This window comes from Coturnix japonica, chromosome 15 (assembly GCF_054131305.1).
Source record: "Coturnix japonica strain WE chromosome 15, WE-NBRP24, whole genome shotgun sequence".
Taxonomy (NCBI): domain Eukaryota; kingdom Metazoa; phylum Chordata; class Aves; order Galliformes; family Phasianidae; genus Coturnix; species Coturnix japonica.
The window spans coordinates 6,943,111-6,959,550 of record NC_140677.1 but is presented as its reverse complement, the minus strand read 5'-3'; the positions used below and the strand labels follow the sequence as shown (position 1 = coordinate 6,959,550).

At 51.4% G+C, this 16,440-nt stretch overlaps 2 protein-coding genes and 1 long non-coding RNA gene across 27 annotated transcripts in view; 1 reads left to right on the top strand and 2 right to left on the bottom strand.

Moving 5' to 3' along the window:
• Window positions 1–790: 790 nt before the first annotated feature.
• FEZF2 (FEZ family zinc finger 2) lies at window positions 791–3,620 on the bottom strand. Of its 2 annotated transcripts, none has more exons than XM_015875156.3 (5): window positions 3,390–3,620; window positions 2,215–3,065; window positions 2,000–2,134; window positions 1,764–1,896; window positions 791–1,383 (listed from the first exon to the last, which is right to left on the bottom strand). In XM_015875156.3, exons 2-5 carry the CDS (start codon window positions 3,007–3,009, stop codon window positions 1,115–1,117), a joined length of 1,332 nt encoding a protein of 443 aa, XP_015730642.2. In that variant the 5' UTR covers window positions 3,010–3,065; window positions 3,390–3,620; the 3' UTR covers window positions 791–1,114. The 2 variants fall into 2 exon arrangements, with proteins under 2 accessions (XP_015730642.2, XP_085372451.1); XM_085516325.1 differs by lacking the exon at window positions 3,390–3,620 and adding an exon at window positions 3,179–3,291.
• Window positions 3,621–6,943: 3,323 nt separating this feature from the next.
• Window positions 6,944–15,062, top strand: LOC116654027 (uncharacterized). The gene is made up of 3 exons (XR_004308838.2): window positions 6,944–7,070; window positions 13,523–13,622; window positions 14,939–15,062. It is a non-coding gene; the product is annotated as an uncharacterized LOC116654027 (long non-coding RNA).
• CADPS (calcium dependent secretion activator) overlaps window positions 13,861–16,440 on the bottom strand; it is a 169,058-nt gene continuing 166,478 nt past the window's right edge. For all 24 annotated transcript variants that reach the window (XM_085516302.1, XM_085516303.1, XM_085516309.1 and 21 more), the window contains one exon: window positions 13,861–15,193. In XM_085516302.1, the coding sequence (XP_085372428.1) occupies window positions 15,014–15,193 (180 nt within the window). In that variant the 3' untranslated portion in view covers window positions 13,861–15,013. The remainder of the gene's footprint in view (window positions 15,194–16,440) is intronic.

Sequence of the window (16,440 nt, the reverse complement as noted above, 5' to 3'; positions counted from 1 at the left end):
GAAAAAAAAACCCCAAAATTCGAGTGAGGATGAGCTCAGTCCCGGGGGCTCAGAGCGCCGCTCCCGGCACCGCATCCCGCAAAGGCGCAGCACGGGGTCACCTCCCGGCCCCGCTCTCGGCGCAGAGCTGTGCTCGCCTTCGCCTCCCTCCTTTTAATCGCTCCATTAAGCGGGGAAAGGTGAACTCCCCATCGCGGCGTCCCCAGGCATTCGGGTGTCGCGCTCGTTCCCCGCTTCATTGGCGAACCCGGCCCGAGCGGCACGCAGAGATCAGCCTCGTTTCTCCGCTAGAATAATATTGTTCCTAACGACGTGGCCGGAATAGACACTCGCATATTAAAAGTAGGGAAAGGGGGGAGCTGAGAAAGGAATATTTAGTGTAATCCAAGTGCTTGATTATCCGTATTCTGATCAAAAAGAGTTTCTGAGGCCTGCTGGGAGTGATTAGATTAATGTAATGCGGTTTGAAGGGTCTGTGTTTTCTCTCTTAATTTGGGTCATTACTCGGAAAGCGAGCGTGAGATCACTTCATCTGCATGCGGGGAGCGGCACCGAGGAGCGGCCGAATAGCGCCGGAACGAGAGCGGCACCGGAAAGCTGCGGGCACCGGAAAACTGCGGGCCCCCTCCGAGCCCCTCTCCCGGGGGCGGCCCCGCCCGGCCCCCTCCTGCCCTGCAGCCCTCACTCGGGCTCCTCCGGGCCCCGCACACCGCATCCCTATGGGGCCGGGCAGTGCCGCTCCGCCCGGCTCAGGGCCGGAGTGGGAAATGAGACACCTACGAAGGGCCGGTTTATTGTCCCATGATAGATTATATATATATAATATATATATATTCCTCACTTATTCGAGCGTACATTTAAAATGGAGATTTACAGACACGTATAAAGAGCGCTGTCCTGGCTGGAGGGGGGGGGGAAGGGAGGGGGGCAGCCGGCCCGGCCCCTCTTGGCCCGCAGCACCGTTAAATAGGATTCCTCTTATATACAGCTGCAGCTCGGGGTCGCTTGCTACCGACGGCTGAGCTCGTTGGGGAAGAGACAGAGAAGCGAAGGCTGCAGTTGGGATGGATAGCGGCGGTCCGGGAGCCGTGCCGGCCATTAGCTGTGCTGGCCCTTAGCTCTGCCCGCTGCGCGTTGGGTCCCGGGGCGGTGGAGGAGGAGGAGGAGCACTGGAAACGCTGTCGTGCAACTTTCGGACGTGCTTCTTTAAATCAAAGTTTCTGCAAAATCCTTTGCCGCAAGTGACGCACGTGAAGGGCTTCTTGTCGTTGTGGGTGTGCATGTGGAAAGTCAAGTTATAGATCTGGTGGAAGGCTTTGTTGCAAATGGTGCACTTGTACTGCTTCTCTCCGCTGTGGGTCAGCTTGTGGTTCTTGTAGTTGCCTGCGAGGGAGGAGGAAGGTGGGAAGGGGGGTTACCGAGGGTGCCAGGTGAGGGGGGCAGGAAGTGAACCCCTGAGCCCCGTCCTGCTGTCAGAGCTGCTCCGCGTCATCGCCGGGGCACAAATGAGGGCAGGGTCAGCCCGGTGACCCGCGACAAATGAAGAGCGCCCGGGATTAGGCCCGCGGCCCCGCACCTCTCATTTAAAAAGCATTTCGGGAGCCCCGGCAGCGGTCCCCGCGCTGCGGCCGGGCTTAGGAGAGTAATTGGGAGAGGCGGCGGTGGGTCGGCCCCGCACCCCCCGTTCCCGCAGCCGGGCAGGGCCCGTTAAATCCCCGCTAATGATGACGGAGCCCCCCCCGACCCGGCCCGGCCCTGCTCACCTTTCTGGTGGAAGCCCTTGCCGCAGAACTCGCAGACGAAGGGTTTGTAGCCGGCGTGGATGCGGATGTGGGTGTTGAGCGTGGAGCTCCTGTTGAACGCCTTCCCACACTGGTTGCACTTGTGGGGCTTCTCCTGCGCGGGGAAGGGGGGGGGTGGAGGGGAAACGAGAGGCCCGTTAGGGGCTGCGGGAAGAAGCCGCCCCCTACCCCATAACGCCCCTCACCTTCCCACCTACCTGCGTGTGAATGATTTTGTGCCGGCACAGGGTGCTGGCTTGGCGGAAGCCCTTCCCGCAGACCTTACACACGAACGGCCGAGCCCCCGTGTGCACCGGCATGTGCCGGGTGAGGTTGTAGTGCGCGTTGAACACCTGCGAGGAAGCAGCGGTGAGACGCGGCGGGGCCGCTCCCGCACGCTCCGGCCCGTCCCGCAGCCCCGTTCCCCCCTTACCTTGCCGCACACCTCGCAGGTGAAGTTCTTGGGTTTGCCCTCCGCCGTTCCGCCGCCGCCCCCCCCCAGCTTCGCGTGGCCCTTGGGGGGGCCGCCGCGCTCCGCTGCCGCCGCCTCCTTCATCACCTGGTCCAGGTGACCCGGTAGCCGCTCCTTGTGCGCGAAGGGCGGCGGCGGGGGCAGCTTCTCGGCCGCCAGCCCCGCCAGCTTGGCGTTCTCCAGCAGGAAAAGCTTCTGGTGAGCCGAGAGTCCCCCCGGCGGCGGGGGACCCAGGAGGCCGGCGGGGAAGAGCTGTCCGTGCAGCAGGTCGGCCGGGTGGTAGGCGGCATCCAGGTAGTTGAAGTAATAGAGGGAGCGGGGGGCTGCCGGCACCGCTCCCGCCTGGTGGATGACCTGCGGCTTGATGAGCCGCCCGCTGGGCTGGCCCAGGGCGAGCTCTGCCTTGCAGCACACGCCACAGTTGGCTTTGCAGAGCCCCCCGGCGCCCCGCAGGCCGCTCTTCCACAGCTCCGAGTAGTTGAGGAGAGTCTTGGAGGGCACCTCGTAGCCCAGCGGAGGGATGGGGATCACGCAGGGCAGCGGCGAGCACAGGCTGAGCGGCTTCTTGCCCGCCTCCGGCTCCGGCCCCGGGCCGCTGTGCCGCTGCTCGAAGGCTGCTTTGGGCTCCGACGTCTTGGCCATGATGCGCTCGATGGAGAAGGCCAGGCTCTTGGACGGGTTAGCGGCGGCGGCCCGGCCGTCGTGCCGGGGGCAGGGGGAAGGCATGACCGTCTCCAGCGACCCCGAGCTCGCCATGGCTCTGCGCCGTGCGGGAACTTGGGCTGAGCGGCCGCTCGCTCCTGCGCTCGGCTCTGCATTCCAGAAAAGCCAGGAGACAAATCAATTTAATAAGCACCTTGTTCTCTTCCCCCCCCACACACTTACCCCCCCTCCCCCCCCCCACCGGCACCCCCTCCCTATTTACATTCAAATGAACATATCCAAGAACAATGGCACGTAGGGTACCAGATTACTGCTCATTAAGCGGAACACGCTAAAGTAACATGCGAGCTAGACCTTGTTAGTATTTAATAGGGGGGTGTAGGGGGGGGGGAAAGACAGAAGAAGCTCCCCCAGCCCCTGCCGCCCTGCCCAGCCACACCGACGGGGCGCGGAGCTGCCTCGGTACCCCTTACCTTAGCCCGGTTCCGACGAGACGCATCCAAGCAGCGCGGTGCGGCCGCAGTCACATTTTGATAGCAAACATCTTCCCGAGCGTCAGCTCACCGCCTCGTACATTTAAAGCTGACATCACATGAAGTCACTTGGAGCACGATGACATGGGGATGCCACCATGGATCTTCCCCGAGCCCAGGCGCCGGGCTGGAGCGCGGTGGGTTGGGGCAGGGAGAGGAAGAGAACCCCCCCCCCTCCTCCACGCACGATTTCCTTCCAGTTTAAGACGCTCAAATCGCTCGTGTGCGAGCTGGGTTTTTTTTCCCCCTCTCTCTCTCTCTCTCCCTTCTTAAAAAGCAACTTGCAAAGCAGAGGAATCGTTTTGCATGTGGCAAATTAGAAGGCAAGTGCGATTCACAAGTTGGGTGGAAAAGAGTGCTCCAGTTCTCGCTGGGGTTATAGAGGAGCCGCTCGGAGTGAGCGTGAGGATTTTTTGCTTTTCATTTTATTTATTTATTTTTTTAAAGAAGGGGGAGAATGATTTTTTTTTTCCCCTACAGCGACTACCACGCAACCGTGCTCGAGTTATTTTGGCAACCCATCTGCAATCAGCTCCGTTGCAACCGAGCTGGAAGATAATTAATAAATTGTCACTTATCTGCGAGCCTCCCCAGCATGTATAAATTAATAGCCAACCCATTAATTAGGACGGTGTATTAATGTTAATTAAACTAAGTTTAATTCCACTCCCCCCCCCCCCCCCACCTCCTCGCAGAGTGGCTGGTGATTAGCCTTAAATAAACGCGGAGGGGGTCGACTCCGGGGTTGGGTTTGTGCTGCTTTAAGAAAAAAAAAGAGAGAAGAAAAAAAGGGAAAAGTAAAAAGGGGCAAAAAGAGAAAAGCGGCCAAGCGCTGCGAACGGGAGCTTTGCAAACGCTCACTCCGAGAGACGCCCGCATCCCTGGGCGTGCAAGCGGGTGCATCTCCCTTTCCCTTTTAATCATTTTCTTGCCCCCCTCCCGCTCCCCCCTTTCCAAATGCACGACATTATTGCGGCCGGGTGCCGGGCTTCCTTCCTTCCCTTCTTCTCTAATTAGAAGGAGTTGGGGGCGGGAGGGGAGGGTTTGCAGAACGCCGCGGTGTGAGGAGCGGAGCTGGGGAGCCCACCTGGGGGAAGGGGCCCGGCCCTGGCGGACCCTCTCGGGGCCATTCAGCCCGAGCGATTCTCCCCCAGCGATTCACAGCGCTCCATTCTCTTTCACTGGGAGCCACTATAGCGCTGCGTGGAACCTGGTTTTGTGTGTTTCTAAAATAAAGGGGAGGATTAGCCGGGGGGAGGGATGGGGAGGGGGGGAGGTTGAGCGAGGGGTTTAGATTGAGCCTGGCTAAGGGTAAAGCAAGCAATGAAAAGACTCATATATATATATAAACTTATACATATATAAATATATATATATAATTATTTTTTTTTTCCGCCTCCCTCGCACTCCTAAGAAAGTTTGGAGGGATTCGGCAGTTTCGTGCGGCTCTGACAAAGCCGCGCCTCCTCTCCCCTCCGGGGCAGCTCGCTGGCGGCTGTTTGCAGTCGGCTTTTTCACCTGCGAACCACAACTCGCTGCAGAAACAAACTTTGAAAGCGGAGGCGGCCCGTAGGCTCCCGGCGGGTGGAGCGGAGCGTTGTGCCCCGGGCTGGGGGGGGGACCGCCGGCATCGAGGGGTCATCCCGCATCTGCAGCATCGGTTGTCTGCGTCCCCGGAGCCGACGTCCCAGCCCTAGCGGTTGTTGTAAGGGATGGAGAGAACCATCCCGCTTCTTGGGACGATCCACTCCCGATGTTTGGCTGCGGGCGAGCCCCGAGCCGGGCGGCGGGCAGGAGGCGGCGGGGCTCCGCTCGCTGCCGGGGCTCGTCGGCTTCAGCAAAGTATTTAATTAGCCTCCACAAACTTCTTTTCCTCGCCTGCAGATTATACTGAGTGGAGGGTTGGGAACTATTTTACACCTTGCCACTCACATGTTAATTAATCTCTATCTAACCCTAATTGCAGTTTATTCAAGCACCGCTCAACAGCTCACCCACACAATAAACACTGGGGCTGCTTTTATCCATATTACTCCCCGCTCACACGTTGAGTAATTAACTCCAGTACCAACTAATAGTGCAAACAAATATTTTCTGTAAACGAGATGATTTCGGGCAGGATAAAAGAGGGCTGCGGAGCCGAGGCCGGGAGCTCTCTGCCAGCTTCCCCTCGCCGCCCTCGCCCTTCCCGGGCCGTCGTTCCCCGGTGCTCTCCGGTCCGTCCCCCCGGTTCTCCGCTACGCACCCCGCCCTGCCCGGGGCAGCGGGACCCGCAGGCCTCGGGGCTCCCCGGGAGCGAGGAGCCGCGGCGGGGACCCTGAGCGGCAGCCCCGGGGCCGCCTCCTTCCCACGGCCCCGGAGGAAGCCCCAACGGAGCCCCCGCCGAGCCCGGGGCCGGCCCGGGCCGTACCTCTGCGACGTGCCCGGGTGCCGCATGCCTTGTGCGGCCGGGCTTTGGGATCGCGGTTAAGACCCAAGCATCGAAGCTCAGTATTTTAATTGAAATCGCGGGTTTAGGCACAGCTGGAGGCTGTCTCTATCGATTCGACTTCTGCTGTTCCGGCAAGCGTATTAAAAATGACTGACTTTGATACAGCTGCCCCAGTCACGGTGCCCTGCCCACCGCCGCGCCTTCGTCCTCTGCACGGCGAGCTCCGGCCGGTGTCAGCGGCTCTGGGGGGCCGGGAAGGGCCGCACGGTGGCTGGGATGCGGGGTTCAAACCTCGTTCTGCCTCTCCGTGCCGGCTGCTCCACGTCGGAGGCTTCATCCCTCACCCCGACGTTAGGAGGAGAGAAATGGTTTGAGGGGGTTTGTTTGTTGTTGTTGTTGTTGTTTTCCCTCTGGGAATGCGCCCCGCAAAGCCGTTCACAACGCACGTATTTATTTACAGTTATTATTTACGTTTATTATTGTTATTATTATTATTTTTATTTCTGTGTTTGCCTCTCGAGAAAAAACGACTCCCGGTGCCCGGCCAGACAGAGCGGCCCGACTCCGTGCCCAAACCTCTAAGCCTTTCCTTCCCTTTTTAACCCAACGCCAGTTTTCACGCTGGGAGCAGCCTCACCCCGCAGCCCCGGCCCCAAAAGCTCCTCGGGCTCTGACATCGAAATCCACCAGCCGTGTCCCCACCGCCTTCAGCAACCGAACGAAGGGATCGCGTCCCACCGCCCCCGACGGCCGCCCGGCATCCCGCGGTCCGACCCCTCCTGTACGGCCGCGTTCTGCTCCACTGGGAGATAACCTGGGATCCTCCTCGTTATTTAACGTGGCAGCTGCTTAAACTCCGCAGCGGAAGCTGCCCGAAGTTGTTAGTGTTACGTTTTGATGGCTTTCAGAAATGGTGGCTTTGATTCCTGCTCTGCATTGCTTTAGGTGTGTATATACACATAAGTGTACGTATGTTTTCAATGCTTCTTTCTTTTTTGACTTTTCTTTTTTTAATAGCAGAAGGTGAAAGGCACCCCTCTGAGATGCCAGCCCAGGCAATTAGAACAGAATCATCGGATCCTAGATTACCCCGAGGTGCAAGGAGCACTGAGTCCAACTCCAGGCCCTACATGGGATTGCCCCAGTCGCCGTGGCTGAGCACCGTGCCCAACCTCCCTGAACTCCAGCATGTTGGTGCTGTGCCCAGTGCTCTGGGAAGCCCCTTTCATGCCCACTGCCCTCTGGTGAACAACCTTTCCCTAGCCCTCACTTTACCCTCCCCTGATGCAGCTCCATGCTGTTCCCTTTGCTCTGCTGCTGTCTCCAGAGAGCAGAGCCCAGCTCCAGCTCTCCCTGCAGCCATGAGGGGGCTGCAGGCTGCCACAAGACCCCCCCCCTCAGCCCCTTCTTCTCTGGGCTGAGTGAACCAAAGGACCTCAGCCACTCATACAGTCTTACCTCCAGGCCCTTCTCCATCTCTGTAGCCCTCCACTGGGCTTTCTGTGATTGTTTGATGTTCTTATTTTGTGGTGCCCAAATGATGCATGGTGATCAAGGTGAGGCCACTCCATGCAGAGCAGTCTTTTAAAACCCACTCAGGGTCCAAATCTGCTCCTGCTGTCATCACCTTATTTTCGCTACCAGGTGAAGCCCATGTTGTGCACACAGGGCCATATTCCTACTCAAGAGTCACCTTGCCCATGTAGGTTAGATTTATAGTCACTTTGTTGTTGTTTTTTTTACGTATCTTTGCCTATTAAATGTATTGATCCTTGATCTTTTCTTCCTCTTTATCCATCTATAGAACCTTTGCTTTTTTACATCATCATTTTGCGGTACAATGGATAAAGATTACCATGTGGATCACTCCGAATTACTTTTGCTCTTTTTCTTCATTCCAATCAGGGTAGAAAATGTTCCTACTGTGGTATAGTTGTGCTCTGACAAAGTTGGTCAGTTTTCAGCTTTTCACAGCTAAGTTTTGGGATTATTCCTGTACTCTCTCTGCAAAATGCAGTCTGTCAGGGAAGATCTTTGGAAAGGTAAATTTATCTGTAGTTTCAGATCTATGGCACATCTTTGCTGTCAGTGCAAGATGTGAAGCTCAAGGAAAAGCTGAGGAGTAGCTAGTAAAAGATCCTTGAATATGAGGATTTATGGAAAATTAGTCCAAGCATTCATTCTGTGAAATCATACGGCCAGCTCTTGGTTCTCAATTAGGATGGGGCTACCTTTGCCAGTCAAGAGGCAGCTTCTGAAGTGGCTCCATGGCTTTGTAGTTCCATATCTCTGCATCTTTGTGGCTTTGAGACTTTGTGGCTTTGAGACTTGGTGGCTTTGTGCCAGGTGTAGCAGTGCAGGGCCAAGGGTGGTGCTGGGCTGCAGGGGAGCAGGGCTGTGGTGCTGCTCTCTGAGCAGTGCAGCAGCTGTAGCCTCCAGGCGCTGCCCAGGGATGGCCCAAGGTGTTTATCTGGAGTTCCTTTTGCAGTGCTTGGAGACAGACTCTTTTCGGACAAATTAGTGAGACACCAATGGGGATATGCAGAGAACAAAGGCTGAGATGGGTGTGGATGCACTTTTACCTGTTTGACTGCTTGCCCCTTTGCAACTCAGCATAGTGTAACTGGGTTTTGGGGCTTGAGTGGGTCCCAGAGCAAGCAGAATGGGATTTTGGGAGCACAGCGGCTGGTTGCCTTTGGCAGTGATGGCACAGAAGCACTGGTATTTTTAACCTGTATCTAATTGGAGGAGCTGGTACCTGACCTGCTCCTCAATCTGCGGCAGCCCCAGTGCAGAGTGATTGGTAAGACACCATGGCACCAACTGCATGTAGACTACCCTGATGGCAATCAGAGCGGCTTATGTAATTCTAAAAATGGCACCTCCCCACTTGCCACATCCCTTTCTGTGCATGCTGAGAGTCCTGCAGAGCTGCCAAACAGAAGCAGTTGAATGAACTCCTTTCTCTGCTCATTCCTCCTTCCGTAGCTCAGGGAGTGTGAGCCAGAACCTATTCTAGTTTGCTGTCAACAGGAATGGTTACGAACGGCTCAATCCTGACCGGGCTCTGTGCCCCAAACGCTGCTGTGAGGAGTGGTAGCACCGTGGGTGAAGGTCCCTCTGCTGGACTGCTGTGCTCAAGGAGTCAGTGGCATCTTCCCCATGCCAGGAGCTCACCTGGCCAACGAGGGAAGGAACAAGATGCCGTAGGGTGGTGGCCACCCTTACTGCTCCAAAGAGTCATTCCCACATTTGCAGTAGTGGGTCAATGCTCTATTTCATCTCTGAAAACTGAAACTGAAACATGTCCCTTCCCAGTGTTTTGAAATGTGGTACTTTTTCATTCTGAAAGAGTGGGAGCTTTAAAATTTTCTTTTTCTTCTTTTTTTTTTTTTCTTTTTTTTTTTCCCCCTTATTTGCTATTTAGGATAAAAGGTGGGAGGAAGTAGAGAAGAAGAATATAATGGGGGGATGGCCTTGTTCTCACTTTCCTACTGAAAACATCTCAGGAAAAAGGAGCAAGAAGCAGCGAGAATGGGTAGAAGCCCACTCCTGTTTTGTGTTTCCATTCCTTCCCCTTTTCACTTGAAAGAAGGATGGCCAAAAAAAAAAGAGATAAGTGGGACAACCCCCACGTGTTCTGAATGATTCCCTTCTTAATGAGGGAGAAAAACATCTCATTTTCAAAATTCCGTGCTTTTCAAAGGCAAAAAAAAACCCAAAGCAATTGGAGGGAGAACCTTTCCAAAGCCAATTACAGCTGCCATTCCTGCAGTCATTTTTCAGCTCCCCACTCAGTGTTGTCCAACTGGCTGTACTATGGGTCATGTTGGTCAATATCTACATTTGCCTTTGCTTAGGCTGATGGTAGCTGGGAGGTGGAGCTGTTGCTTTGCAACCCTTTGCATCAAGGATCTCTTTTTGTGTCTGTGTGATTTCAGCCCTGCAGGATGTGAGCTGAAAGAACCACTGAAATGTCCCCCCAGCAGCTCAAAATGGAGCTCCAGACCTGCTCATTGCAGGGAAGAACTTCAGCGTGTGGCCTGAGTATTTCCCAAATGCTCAAGAACACCCACAAATTCCATGAAAATGCCCAGTAGTTTATTTGTTTGATTTAATTATGAGCCAAGGTTGTGATTATGGAGTTGGGGGTGGCGGTGGGGCTAGTGATGCTGAATGTAGAGGAACATGGGTGAGCCATCAGCTGTGTGGCACCGAGAGCTGCTCCAGCTCCTAGCACAATGCAGAGCATCACAGTGCCCGGGGGGGATCTCGGACTTCTGGTGCCCACATCCCACAGCCAGAATGGCTCATCCCTCCCTACTGGCTGGTTCCACTGAAGGCAGGTGTGTCACAGTGAGCTTTAGCCACCCATCAGCGGTTCCTTCCCATTCTCTTTGGGCTGTGTGCTGGCTGGCTGTGTCCCTGTTGAAGGTGGCTGTGGCTCTTGTGCCCTATGGGAGGCTCTGACAGCCTGGACCGTACCCCTGGGATCAGCTGAACACAGTCCTAAGCAGGACAGCTTTTGTTCCCCCCCAGCTGTCGCGTCCTCCAGGATCTGCAACAAGTCCTCTCTGCTCAGACCCCTCTTGTCGGTCCCCAATCTGATCTGACCACCTGGTTTGTTTTTGAATCGAGCACTCGAGTCATAACATTTCTGTTTATTTCAACAACTGTATTCCTTGCATAGGAAATGAGCCAAGATGGTCTAAGGCGGGGAGAGCAAAGCATGTCGTGGTTGTAATTGCTTTTGCTCTCCCAATATCAAATTTTACAGTATAATCAAAATCTTTTTTTTTTTTACTGCTGGACTCTGTTATTGACTTAATCTTCTTAAGTGCTCCTATTATTCCAGTGATTTCATCGTTGCATGTTGATTTTAATCTTTTGATCTCCATATTAGCTACCGCCTGCAACTAATTTGTTGCTCAGTGTTTTTCTTTGTTTTGACCTGTGAGGCATTTTCCTCATGGCACACAACTCTGCTGGCAGATTGCATATAATCTCTGCACTTTTTTTCTCCCATATTTTGCATAGTTACAACAAATGCAGATTTACAACTTGCAATGGAATATATATCTTGTAGAACAGCTGAAGAAAATAGCACTCTGTGTTCAGCTCAGGAACCTCCGTGCACTTGGATAAAGGGAACACCGCTGAATGCAGCTCAATGGAGAGAGGTGACACACCGGCTTTATAGCCACACAAGTTCACAGTTGTAATCATAACTACTCTTGTAATTCAGTAATTGTAACTTATGCAGAGTCAGGCATCAGAAAGGTCCTGAAGGCATTAAGAGGAAGGAGGCTGAGCTTTGTGGGTGGTGTGGGGGACTCTCCTCAGCTTGACATGGAGGTGGCCGTGTTGGATCGTGGCACCATGGAGAAGTTTTCTGAGCAAAAACTGGTGATGACAGTCATAGTGTTGAACTTCACTAAGTGTGGAGGGTGGAATGTAGCTGCGTAGCGTTCTGTTTGGCCATTCTATCAGTGCTTTTATCCTTTGTGGTTTAACCTGTGCTGATTTACTGAGGGCTTTGTTTGCTTTGGCATTTTTTTTTTTCCTTAAAGCTTAGAGGAGCAATTTTTGCCTTAGGTTTGCTGTGACTTTTTAAAAAAGAACCCAGACTGAACACTGACAAAATCATCCTTGCTTTGCTGCGTGCCTATTTCTGCTTCTGAAACCAAATTGTCTTCTAATATTTTTGACGTTTTGGTCACTGGAGAGGCAGGAAAGCAATTTCTAAGATGCCTTTGGGCCAAGAGACATGCTTTACAGCAGAGGGGAAAGAATCTGTTAGTTGCTGAAATATAAAACAAATTGGATGAACAGCTGCTGACACTTGTCAGTCAAATAGTTGATAGCATTTTCAGTCTCCATGCCACATGCTTTGAGTAAGTCTGTCAAAGGATATTTTCGCTGGACTTCTCTGTAAATATGAGAGAAGTTTTGGCCTGATCTATCATTTAAAATTTTGCTGGCAGAGGAATGAAGTTTTCCTCTTTCCCCAAAACTGATTGACATAACTGTACTGGCAGATTCTTCATCGAGGTGCAGTTGTACTGGCAGAAAGTCCTTTGACTGTTGGATCTTGTTCTGTCGCAGCGATGGGTTGAAGTGAAACAAGCAGCAGACCTTTGCATTTCCTAGCTGGGTTTGCCAGAGCGCTCCCATCCATCAGCAAAGCCTTATTAGGTGCTGCCCAAGCTGCAGATTTGCCTTACAGAAGCCAGAGGCCAAACCAAAGCATAGTGATGGCCATGGGGGGCTTTAAGCCCAGGCTTACATTGTTCAGACAACACCAACCCGGTTTGGATGCTTCCTTGTTGTGGCCGTGTGATTAAGCCTCCCATATTCTCAGGGTTATTGCAGAGTCTCTGAGCTGTTGTGCTGGGGTTTGAGGACATGTGAAAAGCTGTCACAGGATCCTTTCTGATGACAGAAACCCAGAGACGTGTCCATCACCGCCGTCTCCGGGAAGCACCTATGTGGAGTGATGCACAGCAGGGAGCAGCTCCTGAAGGCTGCACCCACGCTCTTCATTCAAAAAACTGAGCAGGGCTCACTGTTTTTAAAGGTGGCAGGTGGAAGTGGGCTGTGTTTTCACCCAGTGAATATTTCATGTATTAAAAAAATGGGGGGGGGGACCTGTTCCAGAGCAGAACCAAGCTGCTTCTCTCACTCTGCTCTGTGTGACTGGGAGTGGAGCTGCAAGTTTGGATCTTCCCTGGTGCTTTTTGCTACTGCTCTGTTGACCACCCCAAGTAAGGTCTTCCCATTGCCTCCTCTTGGAGCTGAAGCCATTCATAGTATTATCTGGGGCAGGAGAAGAAAAGAAAGAGGAGGACATGAGTGTGCATACGCAAAAGGAACTTGGCTTGAGGCAGGTTTCAGAGCGTGCTTCAAGGCTCTGAGCATAGAGAGGTCAGGACAGAATCTTAGAATAATTAAGGTTGGGAAAGACCTCTAAGATCACATAGTCCAACCACCAAGTCATCACTACTGTGTCCACTAAATCATGTCCCTAACAATAGATAGATAGATATGTCTATAAGGCTGTAGTCCCCAAGGTACTTCTCCCCTCTGTCTGCACTGTGGGCAAAAATCATTAAGTGATCTGTTGGGTCACAGTAGGGGTTCATAGCTTCTCTACAATAGTGCATCACATGGCTTATCACGTGCAAGTGCTGCTAACTGTGCATGGCCAACATCCACTAGGAGCGAAGAGCCCACTGATGTCCCTGTCCCAAGGAGGTGATGCACACAGCTCACCGTGGGCAGGTGGGTGTTGGATGTGTCAGGCATGGTGATCCAGGTAGGGCAGCAGATAACCTCCAGAGCTTTGGGTAAACTCTACTACTGGAGAAGAAGGACCCAAAACCCAGCACTGTAAGGCACCGCGGCCTCAATTGGGACCCAGCAACATCCATCTCTTCGCATTGTCTGGGGTGTGTCTGTGACTCCTGGGCACTGGAAGATGCTTTGGTTTGATGCTTCCTTATGCCAGGCAGGATGCTCTCCAGCATATTCCCACTGTTTATTTGTGGGTGGTGAATTAGTGTCCTCATTCCCCAGGTTGTCACCTTTGAGGGTGAAGGACATCAGCTCTATTGCTTCTCTCTTGTCTGCTTTTCAATTCCAGCTGGGAGTCTGCCTGTGTGTCCTGTGTTTGTAAATGCCCTGCAGGCTGCTGCCATTGGCTTCTTTAGGAGAAGATACAGACTGAAGCCTATTTGTGTGAGGTAAGTGTTGGGCAAGGCTAATGACCGTGTAATTGTGTGGGCTGTACCACAGCAGACCATCAATTAGACATCCAAAGACAGGTGACAGGGTGCAGTGTGCAGATAATGGTGGAAACAACCGGGGTGGTGACAGCCAAAATGCCCGCGTACCTTGGGAATACACAGCGTGGTCCCACCCTGACCTGTGGGAATAAACTGGGAAACCATCTTCTAAATTAATAAACTGTAAAAACACCCATGAGAAAAGAAAACGCCTTTATTCTGAGAGGTGGGGGCTCTTACATCTCAGCTTATGTTATTTCTTTTTTATTTCTTTTCTAAGGCAGACATAAAAAGACTCCATAATTTATTCTTAGGACATCTGAATAGTTATTTATTGAGAAGCCACAGTTCTCACACTTTTACAACTGTCGGCTTGTATAAGGCAAAAAAAGCAAGATGGATTATCACTATTTTACACAGAAAGAAAAGCTCTGGAAGGGGGGACTGATGGACATGCAGTTACTGCTCAAAATGCAATGTACATGACATATATAAAACCCATTGTTAAACAGAGGAGTTGTAAATTATGGTTACAACCTACTGAAATAAATATTCAATATATTGTTATAAACACATTTGTATAGTCTAAGGTTGTAATTAAAGTTGTCTTTGTACATAGACGGTTATTTGAGATTTAAACAAAAGTGTAACATTTAGAGGAGCAAATGTCAACATAAAGGAACTGCTTTGGACTTGTAATGTGGCATGATATATCCATAATGATAGGATTAATCTGGTGTGGCAATTAGAATGACTAATCCTTTGGGATGTAGCCTTCATGGAGTTAACTGCATATTGAAGGGAAGAGCCTGGGATATTAACAAGGATGCAGAATGATTCAAACGGCTGTCGGGGTTTGTTTGTTTTCTGGTTTTTAAACGAACAGAGAGAACAAAAAAAAAAATCATTCGTAATCGCCTCATTTTTCTTTTAAAAACAAAGCTGGTTTTGTAATTTATTTATTAATTTTAAGCAGTTGGCATCCACAGAAGAGAAACAAAGAAATGAAAGGACTCGATTCACTCATCTTCACAACAATTTACCATCAATGTATATACAGTACGTTAATGAAGCATTGTTTAATTATAACAGGGACACACCTAGTATGTTTTCTATGTAGTTTTCCATTAACAGTATTAAACAATGGTGCTCCATATTGCTTATGAACATACAGATATGAAATCAGGAAACCAATGAATCGAAGAGAGGTGCTAACCTTATTACCACACAGCTAACATGGCATTTGTATTGGTAAACTTCTCATGGGCATTTAGAGCTGACAGAAGAATTCCTAATGTGGCTAACTGAGTTATGGACGAGGTACATGCACGGACGTCGGGACAGCTGCCCTAGTCGTCCTCTTCGTCCTCCTCATCGCTGTCCTTCATGGTGATCCCCTGCAGCCCTCCGCCCTCGCTGACCGACGCCGTGGCCTCCTCTACTGTCAGCCGGTTTCGAATGGTCTCATAGGTTTTGCTGTTCAAGGTGGAGTCCAGCACGCCTTGCAATCGGAAATCCCGGTATGTTTTCTGAAGAGGAGAGAGGTGTGAGGGGAGGAGGAGACAGCACAGAGCTCAGGCTGCCCTTGGCTCCCCAGCTTTGCCACAGGAGTGAGCCCCCCATGTCCCCGTGTCCCCATGCTTTGGGGCCACCTGTCTAAGAGGCTGGGATGGAGGTTTCCATAAGGCACATCTAAAAGCATGTAGAAGCAGTACAGTGCTACTCAGAGCAACTGTCCTGGCTTCCAGATGCATTCAGCTGCCCATAATTATTATAAAGTTATTTTTCTTCACAACACTTACTGCCCACAGCTGCAGATGTGATTACATGTTCCTGGATTGCTCTGCATTAAGTAATCTTGCCTACAATACTGAGTTTAAATAAGCTAAGTCCAGGATACCAGAGAAAACTGTTCATACACAAAGATAAGCACACGGCACGCATTCCTCAATCTCTCTTCACCTTATCCCGAAGCTGGAGTTGCATTTCCACAGTCAGCTGTACTTCCCTCATTACTGTGGTTAATTTCCTTGCATTTCTATCTATGTTTTAAAACTTCTTGACCCTGTGAGATAAAACTCTGGCCCCTGAGTGCCATTCATTATGCTCTGTGCTCTGCGTGGAAACTATTTCCTACTATGCACTTAAGTTCTTGGATGTGTTGTAGCTGCTTCTGAGAGCAATACTGGTATAAATAAAGCACAAGGAAGAAAGCCTTCCTCAGCCAGCTGACAAGGAGAAGTCATTTGCCTGTGCTGTTGTTTTCAGTTACGAAAAGCACACTAATACTGCTCAGTTTGAATTTATTCATGCCTTCAATGTGTTCACTGCACACAAGACCATAAACATTATAAAATACTAGACAAAAAAAAAAGCATTAGACAGAACCTAAAATGATCAAAAATATATTTACCCCCTTCTGTGATCTTATTATTTTATGTAAACCACTGTGATTTCACACTGAAATAATTATCCTTAGCCCAAGACACACACGTACACACACACGTGCACTCCAAGAAAAACAACGTTACTTTCAGGGTATGTTATCTCACCTTTGGGATCTCTTAAGAGTTGATTATGTACACCCATTGTAAAAGAAACAGCTTCAATTAGCTATGAGAACAATCCTCATTTGCATTCTGACGATAATCACAAGCCATAGGCGGGCTTGTGTGTTTCTAGGAAAACAGTGTTAAAAGAGGTTGGGTTGGATTTAACCCATGAGAGCACCAGAGAGCAGCGGCGTCAGTGTGCTTTTTGTACAGGTAGGGCTGAA